Source organism: Varroa jacobsoni, unplaced genomic scaffold (genome assembly GCF_002532875.2).
Source record: "Varroa jacobsoni isolate VJ856 unplaced genomic scaffold, vjacob_1.0 scaffold_330, whole genome shotgun sequence".
NCBI lineage: Eukaryota > Metazoa > Arthropoda > Arachnida > Mesostigmata > Varroidae > Varroa > Varroa jacobsoni.
Window position 1 is genome coordinate 61,211 of NW_019213232.1, and position 19,559 is coordinate 80,769.

The 19,559-nt window shown below is 45.4% G+C and overlaps 1 protein-coding gene across 1 annotated transcript in view; it reads right to left on the reverse strand.

The window, feature by feature from the left end:
- Positions 1-159: 159 nt before the first annotated feature.
- The window catches only part of LOC111259433 (uncharacterized), a 321,535-nt gene continuing 302,135 nt past the window's right edge, over positions 160-19,559 (reverse strand). The window contains exons 8-9 of the mRNA XM_022831446.2: positions 6,723-6,904; positions 160-5,822 (exon numbers count right to left, since the gene is read on the reverse strand). Of these exons, the coding sequence (XP_022687181.1) occupies positions 5,595-5,822; positions 6,723-6,904 (410 nt within the window). The 3' untranslated portion in view covers positions 160-5,594. The remainder of the gene's footprint in view (positions 5,823-6,722; positions 6,905-19,559) is intronic.

A 19,559-nucleotide genomic window follows, 5' to 3' on the forward strand; every position in this document is an offset into this window, starting at 1 on the left:
TATATATATATTGGTCTTTATATAATAGGCTGTTGTTTAGTATGTTTCAGTCCGCAGTCATCCTGTCGTAATACGATTTATGGTGGCTTTGGAGTACGATGGTCATGGTTTCGAATAACGTTTCCGTGTTGTGAATCTCTTTACTTAGATTTTTCGCTATTTTGTTTCATTTCGCACTTCGTCTTTTGTTCTAAAATAAGATAAGAAAATTACCAGTTTATTATAATCATCATTATTTCTTTTCCCCGCAATATTGTTAACATCAGCGTCGTCGCCGTCGTCGTCTTTATAATTGCATCCTATCTAAATATATATATGCGCGGAAAATACGCGGCTCGGCCAGGAAGTAGGACCCATTGTGGAGTAATGTGATCGAGGCAACCGTGTGCGATTGGAGACGGTTCTGGCGCCGCCGGCTCAACGATGTCCATCACGTCGTCAATCATTATTATGTCATCAATGATGCCACGAGGGGCAGTCAAATTTTTTGATACTTTATTGTGCCATCTCGTCGGTGCCAGGTGGCGCACATAAACGCGGCGCGCATTGCTGTCACGTTCAACGGATAACATCTCAAAGGTGAGAACCCACCCTGAAAAGTAGTGGTACCGCGTCTCTGATAAACAATTAGTTGACGAGATGGCTGACGCCTCTCCTTGGCCGGCTACGATCCGCTGCAACTGCACAATCGCCTGTTGCCGCTGCTGGTGTTAGTAAGGGCGTAGGATTAGGGCTATCATCATAATTGTTATTAGTATTGCATTATTAGCATTATATTATTATTATTAGGAAACATCAAAAACTAGATTGATTTATGCATAGAATAAAAATCAACAAAAAGCTAAAAATAGTTTCATCACCCTTCAGCATCATCGACATCATTCTTATAATAATAATAATCATCATCATCATCATCATTAATCATGGCCGTTTCTCTAGCGTATTTTTCATTCTTCGGCGTCCTCTTCGTGTATGTTCATCCCATTTTGTGATGTTTCACTTTCGTAGCCTGTGTTAGAAGTTAGAAAACTCCCTGCAACAATCACGACGCCCTCAAACGAGCGTTCCGATGACCGTGGTACTTTTGCCTTTTCTTTTCATTTTTATTCCTCCCTCTTGGGCCGACAGGATCAACAAAAGAGAACTCTGCCGGAGAGGAAAAACAGGCTGTAGCATATGCTCGTTCTCGTTCTTTTATCCGTGTCTGTTTGTGTATGGAGCTCCTTTAAGGTCATTGGGTGTCACTCATCAAAGGTCATCATTGATTATAAGATTTCAGCCGGTTACCTCTCAATCAGCCGCTGCTATTATTCGTAGTGTTGTTCGCCATTATGAATATCACCGAGAATCGCCAATAGTTATTTCAAGCCACGTAAATCAGCGGGCTGCGAGTTTTTATTGCGTAGAGCTAAACCAGCAAAGAGACCAAACATAGGCTTCTCTTTTTTCTGCCGGTATTCAGCAGCGTGCACGCTCCGTCTCCATGATTCATGAACGTTGATGACTATATTTAGAAGAAAAAACATCAAAGGCTCCATAGATTATAGAGGTACACATATGGGTATATATGGTACACCAGTAACACTGTACTACGACGATACGCCCGGTAGCTGAGGCCCGGCCTCTTAGCCTCGCAGTCCTCTTCGAATGTCAAAAGCCTTTCCCAGCTTTTTACTAATGCTTTGCATAAATTCTAATAGTATTCCATGCCTTCTGGCGATAGACTAAGTAAAATCAATTGTGGTTCAAACATCGGGCCTGAACATAATGGATATGGGAAGGCGATAGATTGGCTAAAGGTCACTTAATTGGTGACATAGCGTTGGAGTTGTTCTAAAAGAACAAGTTTCGTTAGAATCATCCTTATCATCGTCCTCAAGATTGGATTTTCATCAACGTATTCGCAGTAGCACTAGAACAGCAATAGTACTATGAATGATTAGACAAAGGAAAATAGGTAAATGTGACTGAGCCTCTCGCATAGATGAGGCACAATTTCTATTTTCATATTATAGGTCGCACTGAAAACGGGACTTTTTAGGGTGATGACAGAATGGCGTTACAGGTGAGTGTAGTTGATATTGGTTGTTGTTCATTCTGATTGTTTGACCTCTTTATATGGCATATCACCATACTTGATTACTGTGTATATAGTGTGTAAGCATTTTGTGTGTCTGTATGTGGGTGTCGCAATGCCTTTAGAGATATATATATATATATATATATATATATACGTGGAAGGTTAGCAAAGGTCGATACAAGAGAACAGTCAATTACTGCTTGACACTGGTGGAATGGCCACGCTTACCTCAATATACCTTTTTTTTTGTCTGTCTTTGTTAGCGTATAGATAAACTCTTCATTTGCCCCGCTCTGCATTCTAGTACGACATGCTATTACCCACACAAATCGAAGAAGTGGATGGGAAAAAGTTGCATGGATTCTCACAATGTTGCTCAGCACTGCATGTGCTTGCAACATCTGGCTCTTTTTGAGTCGTCATTTTCTTTGCTAGTTGATGTCCGTTGTTTTTCGTCGCGTATTGTATCCCGGATTTCATTTTTCTTATTTTTTTCCGTTTCGCTGCTATATGACCTTGGTTTGACGTCGTCGCCTTGGCAGGCCCTTTGCAACTGATGCTGGAGCTCAATCGAGTTGCACGTCTATACCGTGTTTTTGCTGTTGTTCGTCAACAATGGTGAACCACTATTGCACTAATCGCTTGCTTGCGTCCATGTCTGTGTTTTATTATATCAACGCGCCGTTCAATATTTCAAGTTGTTTCACAACGAATCCATTAGCAGCAATTCTAAGTTGTCTTAGTAGTGGAAATATATGAGTACCTGCTGCGGTAATCATCGACCTTCATTGGGTTGTTAAATATTCAATTAGTGTCTATGTGAGTGTGTCGATGAACCATCAAGAATTAACCAGTCGTCACCTTTTTCGTCGTTTGTGTTGATTTTTTTATTATAAAAATGCTATCACACGAAATTTGCCGTTCGGACGGACAACAGACGGTCTAACCGGCTGGAGTGATCAGCCAGCTATCGCTTTGTCTGATCGCGGCAATCTGACTTAGATCGGTCGGTTCCATTGGCGCAGAAATCGAGTTGTAACATCTATCGTATATAAGTGTGTTAATATATATATATATATATATATATATTAGTCATGGCTGGGTAGAGACAAGGAACAGGTAGGTATATGGGGGCAAAAATTGGGGTAGTGGATCTAGGGGGGTTTTTCAGGAAAGTTGGATCAAAGTCACTACGATTAGTTACTAGTAATCAATAACCAATTAGTTCAATCAATGACTCAATATTGAATCGCGCAATCAACCAATCAATACAAACAGTAATAACCCGCTGCTGTGTCGTCGGGTTACCTATATGCTATAGGAGATTTCTGAAATTGTCGTTCTTTCCCTTGATTAATGTCACGTTTTCGCTATCATCATTATCACCATTGTCATGTGGTATACGCATAAGTTGTGTACGGTCTTGCTCTATTTTTTTTTTGGATAGACACCACCATAAGTTATGATGCCGTGGCTGTCGTTCCACTTTACCGTTTTTAGCGAAAGTCGTGCAAGGATCAAAGCTGGTACGACCTGTAACTTAACGACATCTGGCGCAGGTGAATTAGGTCAGACCAGGCGCTTGCCGCCATCATTCGACCTTCATTGCACGTTATTAAACTTGAATTGGAGTCAACCGTTGTCGTTTGACGTCTTGCCTAGACGAGACGATTTTAGCCTCTGCCGTCTGATAGCATCGTCTATTCGTGAAAACGCTTTCGCCAGTAGCAGAGCAGGTGACTCCTGTTTGTCACAAAGAAGGAGCACTCTCCTTGATCTTTTCGTTTCAACATTCTTTTTCTTCCTTTCCGTGTGTCACGAGCAATTAGCTATTTATTTCTATTGGTGGTATTTGTTATCCTCCGCCTCCCACTCATTAATTATATGACGTGCCATGTTTCAGGTTTATTTTCATCTGATATATGAGCATCGTCTTCACTCGTTTCAGAGTTTCTGTATCCCGTTCTTTCGAATCGCTGGCGACGTTACCCCCAGACATTATCAAGGTGATTCTCATCTATACACATGTGTATATATGTAGATGCTTGCTCATATCCACGCTATCTACGGTAAGTATTATAGAAAATAAATAATTATAAGTTACAAAAACATGATGTCATCACAAGGAGGCTGGGAGCCAAGCCAGTCGGGACTTGGTCCCGCTGACGTCGGCTCCTTTAGGCCGGCGGCGGTGCGCTCGCGACGCGTTTCTCTAGGGGGCACCAGTTCACCTTTTTCACTTATGAATTCCCTTCTTTTAGCTTTTTTTTTCTTGATTTCGCTTTTGGACGCGCTCTCTCAGCTCGGCCATATTTCTGCAAGTATTTTCCTATAGTATGTTCGTTTGTCACTTGATGCTGGCCACATCCGCTCCACGTTGATTTCCTACTTCATCTGAATTCGACTGGGGAGGGATTACGGTCAGTATGAGAGCGTACATAGTACACGGTACTGTTGCTACGAACTAACAAAATCATATCGCAGCGATGGTGCCAGTGCCCTGAATATGTGCATCTCTGCCAGCTATTTCATCGTTTTATTATAGTACATAGTGTTATCATTGTGCTATCATGGTTGTCGTCTGTAATAATTGCTGTTTCTGTAGACGAGAGTGTTTGCTGATTCTCTGAGTTCGCTTATTTTTTGCTTTTGCTTTTTGAGTAAGATCTCGCTTTGACCAAATCCTCAAAAACGTTTCGTTTCAAAGGGCCAACTGGACCACCGCCGGCGCTGACAAACTGGGTCGCGACGGGGTACATGTGGACCCCACCTGATCTACCTCTTCTGAGGCGTTTAGCTTGTGCTTTTCGTTTGCGATAGAAGGATACGGGTTTGTTTATGTCGGAAACAAAGATAAGAGTTCTTCTCTCAGCTGTGTAACATCGAAATATCTATCACCATTAGATTATTGGCATTAATTTAGTATCAATAGTAGCAGTAGGATTAGTTATTAGTAAAAATCGATGGTCGGCATGTGTTAGCGGCCTCTCTTGTCCCGCTGCATGTTCAGGCGGACGGGAAATTCTATTTTAGTCGCGGCTCGGCTGGCTTAGACTTCCGTCAGCGTCCAGTCTACGCAGCAGTTGCCTGATGTGACGGCTTCCTGTGTTTTTTCTACCAGAATATCATTGTGGAGAATAGCTAGACGGATCAGCTTAGCCGAGTACGCCGTATTCTCTGCGCTGAGAGCGCGAAGCCTGTATACAGATGTGCAGATTTTTTAAATAAGAACTCGTGACCCGGTACAATCGATAACATACTGTTTGAAAGTCCGTTGTTGTCATTGTTGTTTTGAGTCCTTTGCAACGCCACTGACCTCCTGTTGAATACCTGTTCAGAGGCGACGGGCGGCACCCAGTACGCTAAGTATTTTACGTTGCGTTTGCTGCTTGCGTCACATGGATTGTTCTCCATGCTTTATGATCTTCGCTGTAGTTGTCATTAGTATGGGTATATTGCGTAGGCAATTGGTTCGCAGACTGATGTGTTGTTAGGGTGTCTACGATACCGGGGTCTAGCACCACCTAAATGGTACGGTGCGCGGGCGATCGGCGCCCTCCTTGACGAGCGGTTTGTGGAACTCCCGCCCAGGTCGCGAGTGAATCGTGGCCCAGCAGTGCTCACAGTAGTACTGCAAGCAGGTGACGTTGGCACAGAAAAACGGTGCAAATTTCCCACCACAGCGGGCTCCCTGGCACTCATCACACATCTGATCGTCTAGAACGTACGGCTTAACTTCCACCTGGCGAGAGTCGAGCACAACGACGAAAGTCAGGTATGACAGGGTGCCGAACGTTAAAAGAAACAAAAAACCGAAACATTTTTGTTAGTATTAAATTTTTTTAAAGTATAGGTGAATCGAGCAGATAAGGGGCGCTTTTTTCGTTTACAGGCATCTATGTAATGTATATCATTATATTAGGCATTAGAAACAGAAGGGGTCGGTAACATCGAAAGCTTATGTACTAAAGCTAACAGCTTTGGGTCCTATCTATGAATATGTAACAGACAGAACAATTATAATTAATATGTGATTATTCAGCCAATATATTAGAAGCCATATCATGTTCTCCAACGTATATATATATATATATATATATATATATGCACGCTACTTTTGAATTATATATTCTTTAAAATGAAAGGGCGTTCTTTTCCTCATTACCTATTTACTTAGTTGTGCTGTTATCCTTGTCGGAAGTTTTAGTATTCGTTGGGATGCTTGAAATACCCTTTGCAATAGTTATGGGTTTGATCAATATTGGCTTGATCAATTGAAAAGTGTTATTCTGTTATAGGATTGAACTAGGGTTTTAACAGGTCTTTTTACACTATGTCTCTATAAAATTCGTATTTTATTTATGTGAATGTGACGGATAAATGTGAAATGCTCCGCAAATATTTACTCAATATCAAACATCATCACGCGGCTTATGTGACACCTAACAAGTTAGCCATTTTCCGCCAACGTTAACAACTTAAAACTAACTTATATCTAAAAATCTATTCAATGAAAAATCTCGGTCAATATATACCTAATTTACGAATTTTCAGTAACAAAAAGAAGAGAAATGTAAATTAATTTTCATTGAATTTACCCTTGAATCCCGCTTTAGTCTGCTAGACCTGTTGTTTCTCTTACCCTTTTTTCGATATCGCCGTGTTGAAGTTGGACAAAACGAGCCGAAATAGCTGCTATATAGCTTTGTTGGTTGGAGAATGCCACTCGGCCAGCGCCTTTTGGGTATTTGAGTTCAGGATCAGTATCGATGCCTGCATAGCACACACCGCCATATAGTCGGTCCATGATCATTGCTAGTTCCACTGAAATAGGTACGAACGAAGACAACAGGTCGTAGCACGATATTGTTAATAATTCAACACCGATGGCAGTATGGTTAGTTATAATCACTGCATTATATATATCTCGGGAGGAAACTCGGTCATCGGAAACACCGATGTATAAGTATATATATATATATATAAATATAGTAAAATGAATCAACTTTTTGTTCTGTGATAAAAACTGCTTTTCTTTAGAGTAGGCGAGGCAGTTATGCCAGATCCCCAATTGATAGTCTTACTCCATCGGTGCGTAACCCTAGGAAACATGGCTGCATACGCCTCTGGGGAGTGGACGAGCAATACATGATTACATTATGACCCGCCTAGTAGGGCGGGGATTTTGACGTCCATGAGGCGATCCTGTTTAAAGTAGCATAGAACAAAACGTTTATTGAACTCGGGCTAATACGAAAAGCCTAGCAAGTATTACTTGTTAGTACTGCGCGGTATTACAAACATGTTTCGAAAACGGTTCAGTGGTATCGTCCGTATATATTGACCTTGAACGTAATGCCGCCAGCACGTCATACGCGCGCTACGCTATATACCGTTAGGCGGTACGCTGAGTTTTCACTTTCTGATTTCCTCCATTTCAGCTATCCTTTGGCCGTACTCTCGTAACGCTTTTATGAGCCCTTTTGGCCTCAAGCGGGCATACTTCTGTGCCAGTCTGCCAGGGCCGCCGCCTTTCTCGCCCACCCAGTATACGCATCAACAACAGCGTGCGCCAAAGCCTAAATGGACTTGCCAGCAACAGCAAGCTGTTGCGTGTCATTAACGTGCGCTGCTTATGGGGGAGCAAATACAGGAAATACTGGAAGTTGCAATGCTTACCTAGGCAAGAATCGAGCGTAACTGCTGCCGAATGTCTAGAACAAGCCAACTGGCTTGCTACAGTTTCTGTCGTCGACATCACTGTCTCGTTCGCAGTTTCTACAGCTTTGATAGACGGTGCACTGCTAAATAGCCAGCTTCCAGTCAGTGAGCGAGTTAGCCGATTCCCTAGCTATCCCACCTCTCGCTCGAAGAGGCGGGCCTCTAACGGTTTATGTGTAGAAGCGACCGACAAAATTAGGGCCACCACTCAGGTACTCTTACCATATCGCCGTATGTTCGACTCGACTTTGAAACCCTCGGAGTTTAAGATCCCCAATGAGCAGGGGAAAGAGAACCGAGTATGCTGTCGACTACCGCATGTAAACTTTTCCACTGCACTCTTAATACGCGCATGCATACTGGTTGTAGCACGTAATGGAACGTTCAGTGTGCACCAACACCGTCCAACACCGCTTCCCGCAGCTGATCCTTTCTCACGGCTGTTCGTTGCAAACTTCTCTAGTGACACGGGTGGCACTACGTGCCTAAGCCAAGACAACATCGCCATTGCTCCCCTCATTACATAGGTCATCATCACACGACTCATATATGTATGTGCGCCTGCTTATTGTTGACGAAGTTACTTACAAAAAACAAACGAACCTCCAAATATAGATGTTTCAACAGCGTCACAACAACAGCACCTTCTGCTTTGGTAGCTGACAGTTCCATCATATCCATAAAGTTGCTTATGTTTGCTTTTACGTGGTCGTGTTAGTATGGCATAGTGCCGGTAAGGTAGTAAGGGAGCCGGTCAATGGCGGGTGTTTTGATTCATAGTGGCAAAGATCAAGTAGACAACATCATGCTATCATTTTGCCATATTCTATTTCTCTCTAGTCTAACAACAGTGTGCAGCCTGTTTAGCCAACGGCTCCTTTTTTACTATGTAGCGTTTATGTCTGACCTGTGTGGCATTCGATAATACAATACATTGTCGTCGTCCCTTTCGACGGTTTTCTTTGAAAATCTTGGAGAGCGTACACTGCTAAGTACGTACATACAGGTCTAGCAGATAGTCACTACAAACAACAGTTCGCCCAGAACAGGCCACTGGACGATGTTCTTCAAGCAACGCTATCCAGTATTGACATTTCGGGTCATCTTTTGCCGCAGCATTGGCGTCGGCAGAGTGAAAGAATGAAGGACAAAATAAGTAACCAGTTTACAGCTCGTAGCCAACGAATGCTCTTCCAAAGACGAGCTGAACTGGAATCAGTAATCGGCCGACTCCTCTTCCTTGCGTTGACTGTGGGTGTCTTACAATCATATTCCAAGAAAAAGGAGTTTCTAGATATACGCTTTTGTCGCTGCTCGACTGCGTATTTAGTGGTATGCATAAGGTGGGAACTCCGTAAAGCCGCAGTGCTTTTAGAAGTCTTGATGCTTCGTTCAGGGCTTGCCCAATAGCAATAATTTAGAGTTCCCCATAGACGTACCTCGGATTACTACTGGTTCGGTAAACGTGGAAAGCGCTGCCTGAGGCGTGTTCACCGGCCATTAAAGTCTACCAACAGCTGGCAAACAATCAGAGGACGGTAACACGGCATCGCACTCGCTTGTGCTAGGAACTTTACCTCGCTTTGCGTTGGGATTCCAGCGTAGCGCTGCTCAATTGTCTAATCTCAGGCCGCATAATCTAAGGCATAGCGGCCTGCTTTGGCCGCAACGACTGTGCCGTTTCCCTAACTACCTTTTCATACCTCCCTGCCGCACATGTCCCCGTATACCCTGTTTTGTGAGGGTACTGATGTCGTCGTAGCGCAGCAGAGCACAATATTCGCTGACGTCGCGATCGCGTGGCCCAACGAGGATCAAGTCAGGCCTTGAGGAGTCGGGAGTAACAGTAGCAGCAAGCGACCGGAATTTGGTTGAGAAAAAGCTTTCGGAGAGAGAAAAGACCGCCCCCTCGAGTTTCCTGCTGTTATTAGGTTGCTGGCGTTGCTGCAACTAGCCGGTCGGTTTAGCTGACCGCTAACCGTCGTCCTCGTCGTCGTCTTTGTCTTACATCAAAAGCGGTAGCCGCGGCAGTAGCAGCGATGCCGACAGCCGCAGGCGGCAAATCAATTTTAACGCTTGTCGCCTCGACTGCAATTCCAGTTTCCTCCAACTGGACGTCCTGCTGCGGTTGCTACCGGTATCCGGAAACCTGGAGCAGCAGGCAACTCCCAAAGAGAATAGCACCAGTCGACGGAGAAGATAGCCGGAGAAGGATGGAGAAAGCTCTGGCTAAAACGGGAGTGGCCAAACCCAGAAAAAGGGTTGTCAAAGGACCAATGTAGAAGATGTGGCCTCTTTTACTGATGGTGTTTAAGGTTGACGGTCTCCGTTTTGTCAGTGTCAGTGGAAACGACGATGTACGATTGGCGACGCGTACGACGACGCAGAGACTAAGAAGCCACTACTAGTACGACTATTATTACTGTTATGAGAAGCCGCAATGCGACTAAAAGACTCAATTTAGCGAGTTAGAGGTAGCATTGCAGTCCACAAATTACCTTTTTAATGGTTGGCTAGGTAATTACAATCTATGCATTGTATGGGCCTTGCAACACTACTGCTTCTGCTTTCAGTAAGGCTACAATATTATGCTTGAAAGGGGGGCAAAAAAATGGTGACAAACAGCGATCTGAGATTAGATAAAACGAAGATGATCAGACAGGCGTTTAATTTTGCCTTTGAAAAAACTATGTAGGGACATTGCTTGACTGGCGAGCAACAACACTTTGTAGAAGAATTGCTTTTCTTTCGTTTGAGAGGACAGAAAGATTATCACACATTGGTTGGCCACAGGCAACTACTACTACTACTACTACTTCATATTCAGACCCACGAACCGGTTTTCTACGTGAACTACCGACAAAGGATGAAATCGGGTGCTCGGTCGTGTCGAAATGGCTTATGAAGGTGGCTGCAGTTCGCTACTGACAACTGTTCCATACTATCAGCCACCATACTATCAGTATTAGGAGAAATAGCAGAAGTTTTAGCAGTGGCAGATCCTGCCATTCAGTTGAACGGCAACTTCTATCTACAATATCGAGAGAAGAGGATTGAGCGGGAACTTTGGAGCGTTCGTCAAAGAAGACACCAAGGATGGTAAGCACACCAGAACACTTTTCAGCTAAAAAGCGCAATAACCTCGTATGTTTTCTCTGTTTCTATGCTTAAAGGCGCTCGCTTGTTCCTGCTCCGAACAGGAGCGGGCCGTGATTATGTTTTTCGGCGATGAGGATCGCTGTTGGAACAGTAGGATCAGTCATAGGAATGGCAATGCGAATCCAACTACGAGCTATTTCCAATAATAATAATAAAAATAAGAAAAATATCGCCGTTTCTGCTGCTGTTGTTCACGCTGTGGTTATTGTGGTTTTGGGCGTTATAGTTGCTACTGGTGTTGCCATCGTCATAGCTATGGCAGCATAGCCACTATTGACGTGTCTTGCCGGAAGCAGTCGTTATTCGTTGGTCGCTGGTTTGTTCTTCTTCCTTATTTTCGTCCGTTCTTCTTCGAACCGCCTCACGACGACGCGTTTGCCAACTCAATAGTGGTAGCTGCAATCATAGGGGAATCGGGGTGGGATCGGTGGAGGCCAGAGGCGACGCTTCTAACTCGTCCACAGAAGATCGACCGACCGAGCGTACCGGGTAGTGGATTACACAAAGCGAGGTAGAAAACGGTGTGAAGGAAAAAGCAACGATGAAAAGAATAACAATCGACCATCGTCCGGGTAGTTTTACGAACAGAGAGAAAGGGACAGAGTGACAGCTATGAAAGGAAACAAGGGGCAAAAAGAAACAAGGGCTGGCTGAGCTAGCAGACAAGCTCGTGGAGGAAGGACGAATATACGATAGAGAAAATTGAATTACAGAGAGAAGCAGAAGAAACGTAGAAGGCGAGGGCGAGAGAGCAGAAAAAAGAGGATCTAGAAACGCCACGTTGACGCTGAGTCTCAAATCAGCGTCAGCAGCAAGGGCAGCGGTTGCGATGACTGTAACGAAGGGTACCGCAAGCCCCCGCAGCAGCATTCGGCGGCCCTGTTCCTTGCTTATCCGCTCGCTCGTCTGAAGAAATTAAGTGAAAATTAAATTTCAAATATTGCGTTCCGCAGTTGGCGGTTGTAAGAGGGGAGGGGGGAGACTATGCCGGTGATAGCCCTAGTACCAGTAGCGATGTTTCTAGATGTACGCATCGTCAGTCCGTATCTCATTGGACAAGAGTTGTTCTTTTTCCATCATATGATGCGGGAATATACGTTAGAGACTAGACTCTCCCAATTCGCTGGGTATGGTACTTGCGATTGAGAGAAAGTACTCTGCGTTTGGATATGAAGGTAACTACGCAAGATTTAGGACGGAAGCATGAAAAGCAAAATTCTCATTCTTCTCAAAATTCTCAGAAGCATTCGTTCATCCTGATATTTCTCTGACAGTCGCCCGAGTCTGTCATGCACACATACGTATTAAACGATATTGCTTTGATTTTATCTAAGATAGATACATGTGCGTCACTATTTGACGACAATTGGAAACACACACGATATTAACATACATGGACATTGCTTAGATTTTTCCTAGCGTTACCACATATTTATCGCACTATTTAGGGTCTCCACGATATCCTTTGCATCAGCGGTATTATCACTCGTATATGACTCAAAGACGTCCAGAATATTTTATACATGCGTTGTACGTTTACGCCACAACGTCTTCCTTCTCGCTAGCTGAGCATTTTTTTTCGACCAATGTACGGATGCCGAAACCCGTAACCTCACGTTGTTGTTTCAGCAGAAGTGTTGCACCATTATTTGCCCACGCCTATCTACTACAGATAACACTTGCTGCTGTCTCGACTGAGTTCGGGTCCGTGATTTTGACTGGCGTGCGTCATTATCTTCAGAATGGAGACGTATTGTGGTGCTGGTCATACTGCCACTGTTGCTGCTGCCGCAGCTCGCTGATGGATAGGTCTGTTAGCGTCGGGGCATGGGTTTTCCGGGGGTCTGACAAGGCTGCTGTTTTTAGAAGCTTCTCGAACCAGCAGGTTCCCATGAAAGACAGTTGGTGAACGAAGCTCTTGCCAACGGCCTGCTTTCAGGTCGCTGGTTTCTGCGACACGCTTAGGCTTCGGGACACATCGCTGTCTCTAATGCTCAGTGGGTTTCTTGATGCATTCGTGGCTGCAAGCAAGTGTCTGGTGAACACTGACACAGTAGCAGAACAACGGATACGCATTCGATTTTTCTTTTTATTTCTCGTTTTCTCTATTTTGTTCCCCTTTTTCTTAATTTCGCTCTTGCTTTCACGTCTTTTATTTATGTAGGCTTATATGGACGCGTAAGCATTTTCCCGCGTCTCACCCGGCCTGCTCATCACAATAAACTACGGGCTATAGCCTAAAAGCAATAGTCTGGGAACAAAAGCCGCTTGTTTGTCCTTTCCATGTGGACCTTCTTCTGTTAGAATCCATTTGGCGAGCAGATATTTGCCTATATGGTACTAGATGTTGATCAATGCCAACAATACTGAAGGGTTGACAACGACTGGATATTGCGGAAAAGGTTAGAGATACAGAAAAGAGGCAAAAGAATAAAAAGACGAAATGCCAATAAATCCTTAGGGCCTCGGGTGGCTAAACATAATTATGTCCTCGCTATAATTAAGCGTTTTGCCCGGTCCTCCCTCCGTTTGTCCGAACGTTTGCTTCCCACCGCCGGCGCATCTGTCTTATCTTCGCGTCAGTAGTGACAAGCACGCTAATACGAGCAGTAAAGCACAACATTTCATTATTAGTCAGGTTTTCGTTGTACTTCTAGGCGAGACAATACAGACGCACACACACTAGCACATATGACTATATAAGCTAATGGTGTTAAAGGATACGGAACACACAAACAGAACAGTGTTTCTAAATGTGCATACTTGTGGTATTACATTTAAAGCGTAATGCTTCATAAGCTTATGACATAAATCCGTATAGAGTATACACGTTATTTGGATTAGATATTGTTTGTGTTGAGGGAAAAGACTAAAAATAAAAAGACATAAGACGAAAGAAAATTCGCAGCAGGCGGCAATTATTACAGCGGAAAAGGGGAAAGCGAGCGAGCTCGACCTCTGCTCGAAACTTGCGACGGCATAGCGGCCTGTACTTGTCGGAATCCCACTATAATCGCTAGCTGGCCGGTTTGACGCTCTTTCGCCCTAGTACCCGTCGATTTCCTCACTGACGCGTGGCTGTGGCTTACAAAGGGGAACAGACGGAGTGTTGGAAAATATTAGCTTGATCCAGGCTATGACTTACCCCACCATCGCTGCTGTTGCTTTTGTTGATTCAAGCATCACTGTTTTTGTTCGATGGCACCGCAGCTGCACCTTATCGGTTCGCCTCGACCACCACTCAACTACCACTCGGTTGCTCTTCCGGAGTGGACGTCCGGCTTCTCATCATTCGGAAGCCCGAAGCTACGAGGCCAGCCTCCGTTTGAGGTACTAAGGCATCGTAGAGACCTTCAGAGACCTTGAGGGTAAGCAGGCGGTAAGGCGTTGGGGCCCCAAGGGGCACTAGCCTTAGCAGCTACCTCTTAGCTGCTTGTGTCAGCCGGTGATGGTTCTTACGAAGAATGTCCGGCGAAATGGAAACCAGCTTTTCGCCATTGGCGTGCGGCCGTCGTCAGAAGCTGGGCCAGCAGAAGGATCTGGATGATGACAGGAAGGAAGGCGAGAAATGTTGGGCTTATATCAGCTAAACACATCCCAGCAGTAATGAAAAGCCATGTGATGTAGCATGAAACATTTGGAACGAAGAGGTTTCACACCGTTGTTCGTCTAGACGATCGCTGCCTGCCTTTCCACTGCTTTCTCGCGGTCTCCTTTTATGTTTTTTCTTCACTCACCACTACTTACTTTTTTGCTACTTTTGTGCGCTCAAATCATGTGAGCGTCGAAAGCTGATGCTGAAAGCTATTTCGTCGATATTTCATTATCGACGTGCGCCAACTTGTATCGTCCGTCTCCCATGCCGTCCTATCTAATACAATTCAGGTTTTTCTTTTCGACCGTCCACAATGGCAACGATAACTCTATGTAAGTACAATCACCTGGCACAACAAGCCCCACCACCCCATAACCTCTGATGATTAATATTTGAAGTTATACTATGACACAACGCCGAGTTAGTTAGGGCGAAAGAAAACCACATATTCAAAATCACTCTACCGCTCCTTCGTCGTTGCCGATAGCGAGAACGGCTTGCCCCTGTACCTCTGTAGAGTCGCCGTACTCCTTAATTTCAGCTTCCTATAACTTACTGCCTAGTGCCATCCTAAAACTTTTACATACATCTTTCTTTATCTACGTAGTTAACAACTATAACAGCCGTTACTGTTTGTTTGTATTCACACATATGATTCCGTGATTCTCCACAATGGTTTAGCGGTGCCTAAAGTATGATGCTTAGTGCCCCTGCAGCAGTACGTTTTCACCACACCAGATAATTTCCCAAGTGCCTTGCCCGTTGAGTCGCCAGCCCCCGACTTCACTTGCTGACGGGTAAAAGAAGAACAACAGTTCAACACAAGCGGCAGGCAGCAAGCGAAAGGGACGTCGGTCGTGCAGCTGTTGGCTGTTTAAGGACCCTGTTTTGACGGCAGTGTTACAGCAGAGCCGTTGTTTCAGGCAACCCATCGGCTGACGAACACACGGGGCCAGTTCCAAACAGGACACTTCTCAGAAACTCCTGCTTCAGTTTAACCAGCCTAGCTCAGCTTAAAAGGAGTAGTGTGGGGCGGTGAAAAAAGGAATTGGATTAGGGGAAGGAGATCGCAGAAGCTTTAGATCTCTAGATAAACAAATGTAAGCAAACAACGCATATGCCTGAGGGCTTCGTCACTTCGACCTTTTATAGAGACGAACAAAAAAGAAGGACAGAGACGAAAGAGGAACAGGCCGGGCTCAGAAGCACGAATTACGGATCGAAGCCGATGAATACGGCAACAACAGCCAGCAGTGCGATCGCGAAAAAGGGTTTCAGGCCGCGATGGAGTACAAAGGGCCAATGAGAGTCCTTGAGGATCGATTGGAGAATCGGGAACAGTGGCTACGGCGAAGAGGGCCTAGAGGGGCAGACGGGACCAGACAAGATTAGCTAGGCTCTTTGATCCAACGAACGGTCAGGCCTCAAGCGACTGGCTCAGCCGGGGGTTAAGAGAACGAGTGCCGGCGGCTCTCGAGTGAGCAGCGGAAAATACACTGACGAATACGAGGCCGGTTAAAGGAAGTATATACACGCTTGTGCGGTGCTGCCACTACTGGTGCTTTTGCTAGTGCTGGAAATGGTTGTGGTCATAGTGGATATGGGCACAGAAGCACACCAAACAGAACAAAACATAAAAGGAAGCAGGTTCCAAACTTGACCGGGCGAACTTGTCGTTAGAGCGAGAGTAAGAACCTCCCCTGCTTCTCGAAGCCGCAAGCGGCGAAGGTCTGTTACTGCTCTTGTTGATGTTGGCGCTGTGATGCTACGGGTGGCACGCGTGGAGCCCTGGCGGATAGTTTAAAACAAAAAAAACTGCGAAATCAGCAGAGCCCCTTTTACTGCCGCTGGCTGACTCTGTTATTGTATCCACTATATTGCACGTACCGGCCGAAAGCAAGGCGAGTTCTAAAAAGACTGAAGTCTGTATCTCATTTCTGCAAGGCTCGGTTTTGTTATAGTCAAGGCTTGCCTCGCCCTGGCTACTTCAACGCACACCTAGGTGTTTAAATACTGTTATTTTTATAAAACGTTCGTACACAGATAAGCAAGTGGTGAGAGTCAAATTACAAATATCATTTAAATCACCCTCGCATAGTAGTTAAGGCGTGTGAAGTGTCCACTTCAGCGTCTATGTGAATGAAACACCTACCGAAACATCATGTTGGGTAGGAAGGCATCCGATGCAGTGGTTTTCTTGGCATCATCCACAAAAAGCAGAAGTCGTCAGCTGCTGAGTGTGGGCTTCTGCGATGACTAACTTTTGGGACTCGGAGTAAAAAAAGAGTGTAAGAAAGAAGTAAAGAGAGTGTACGCTGCAAGCAGTGAACCGTCCTCGTGACAGGCGACATGGGATGACTGATGACTGGACATTCAGCTGTGGTAACTGCTACTCCTGTTAGCAACCCAGTCAGTTCACAGCCAGTAATGATCATAGAGGGTAATTACAGCCTGATATGGGTATAATGTGTGGTAGACGGGCAGAAGAGTTTCACTCATCAGATGACAGGAACCGCCAGCAGCGAATCATGTCGATCACCGTAGCCCTATGCCTGCGAAAACTCGACTAAAGTTAAGCGTGGATTCAACCGATCGAGCCCAAAAGCATAGAGTCTTCTTGCTTGACTGGATCGGACAAGTTGCATAGCTGCCTTGCTTGGCTCGCTGCTACTACAATTCGTTTTAGGTGCCGCTTTATCTTGGAGACTTTTGGAGATAGACAGTACATTGTAACCCTGTCTGGGTTATTTTCCTCCTACCTTCTGTTCTCTGCGCTGTGTTTGGCACCTCCGCTACCGCCAAAGCGTCGTCTTAGCAAACAGAAGAATTTGACGGCTGGGGGGCCGCAGCCAGCGTATGGCTGGTTCCTGATTTCTTCTGCTACGGCCATTATAGTCGTTGTCGTCATCGCTGTTGTTGTTGTTATTTTTCCCATTGCCATGTGCTGTGCGGCGGCCCGCTCTTATGTCAAACGAACGAGATCCCAATGGGCGGGAAAAGTGGCAACACAAACAACAGTTGCAGCGACGGCAATGGAGGAAACGGCCGTGAACGATTTAGGCAACACATGCCTGAACACGAGCAGCACCGTAAGGTAAATCTAGGGTTGCGTAAAGACCGCAAGGTGGATACTTCTCTATGCTAGTATGGTGCATAGCCCTATCGCGACATCTTTGCTGGCATAGTAATAGGCAGGTGGAAAGTATTGCTGTGAGAAGTCATCACAGTAACTTTGACCATTACCACTTGTTGACAAATATTTTATCCGTCAGGCCAAAAATGTTTGCGGTTACACTGGTAAACGGATTCTGATAACAAACGACAGGCTATCATGTTGCCTAGCCGCCTTCCCTCTACTTGAGTTAACACGTTCCTTTTTACTTTCGTGCGCGTGCAGTAAGAATCATACAGCGCACGGAGTATATATGGCTACGGCACTATTACTACCGGGTTAATGGCAGTATGAGTAGCTGGGCATGGTAGCTATGCATGGCGAGAAATCCTATGACACCTTAGTTGTGTGCGACCGTGGTCACGCAGACTATGAGCCATGAAAACGTCAACAATGGCAACAGCAGCAACTGCACCGTCAACATGTCTAGCACGTAGTAGTAGGCACAACTGACGCACCCGCGACGGAAACTAAATAAAGCTGACGATACAAACGCTTCATTCAGACGCCGCCGAGACGAACGGCAAACGGGCTCAATTCAGTAAGGGTCCATTTCGATGAGATTCGAAGGGGCCTGACAAGGCGTTAGCCTGTACATCAGCCGCCACCCAAGAGCCTCGTCCGGAAATAACTAAGCAACTACAACAATAACAAAACTACAACAGCCGCTCTAGTAATAACGTTGGCAATTGCAGTATCAGTTGCTACTTGTTGCCGCTGTCGTTACAATGAGTGTATATGGAGACAGCATTCAAATGGGTAGTCGTTGAAATAGGGAGGCTTGCTAGGTCCGAGTGATTGGAGATTGTATTCGTCTAGCCAGTTACCAGCGTATCTATGGCGGTGGTCCGTCCGTATAAGGTTCTTCGCAGGTGCCGCAGTTGCGATCTATATCCATATTTCTACTACATATGCACCCAATATGTACGCGATAATAGTGTTATGCTTGGTTTCCTCGTGCTCGCCTAACTTCGCAGGGAACGCCACTAGTTGGTATCATGTACTACCCAACTTTGCCCTGGCATCGTTTCCTTTTGTCCTCGTTGTCCGCCTCTTCGTCCTTCTTAGACCAACAAGACCGACAGCCACGAACCGCAAGAACCAAAGATCCCCAACACAAATGGCATGTATCCAGCACACGCCATCTCCAGTACCCAGTGTCCAACAAGCAGTAGCAGAAGTAGACGGTGACGACGACGACAACAATAGCGCAAGCCACTTTGAATAGCGCTAAGCAGACAGGGTAGTAGCGTGGTTCGCTTGCTGATTATGAAGCGTTGGCCGGGCGCACGTGTGAACGGTCGCTAGGTCGTTACGTTGTTTGGTGAGTTGAATATTGTACGGCTGTTACCAGCAATTGCAGAGCCATAAGAGGTGGCGATTTAACGTAAAGAGAGGCCAGCAAAGTATCACATCAAAAGCCCGAGACTGCTGACCCGTCTTACTGGGAATTTTTTGTTTAGTATGCTTGAGTAGAGCATACGGTGTTCGTGACGTGCAATCGTCTGGTGCACGATATGGAGGACGATACTCGCAAATCAAGGCGACATGCTCCAATCGAACGACTGCGGAAACAAGCCAAAAAGCATAGCATTATGGGACCCGTAGTTAGTCACAACAAGACAGCAATTCTAAACGCAGCGTGTTTGAACACCGTCAGAAGCTCCTGATGGTAGCGGCGCTGTTGGAGGTATTGTTAGACTTACGAGATTCTTACAACGCTACGCCCCGACGAGGGGCATATGGGCGACGTGGTACAGGAAAGAACGACACAAGCATGGAACGACCGTCCATCATAGATGGTCGGCTGGCTCTAGCTTCCTCCACACATT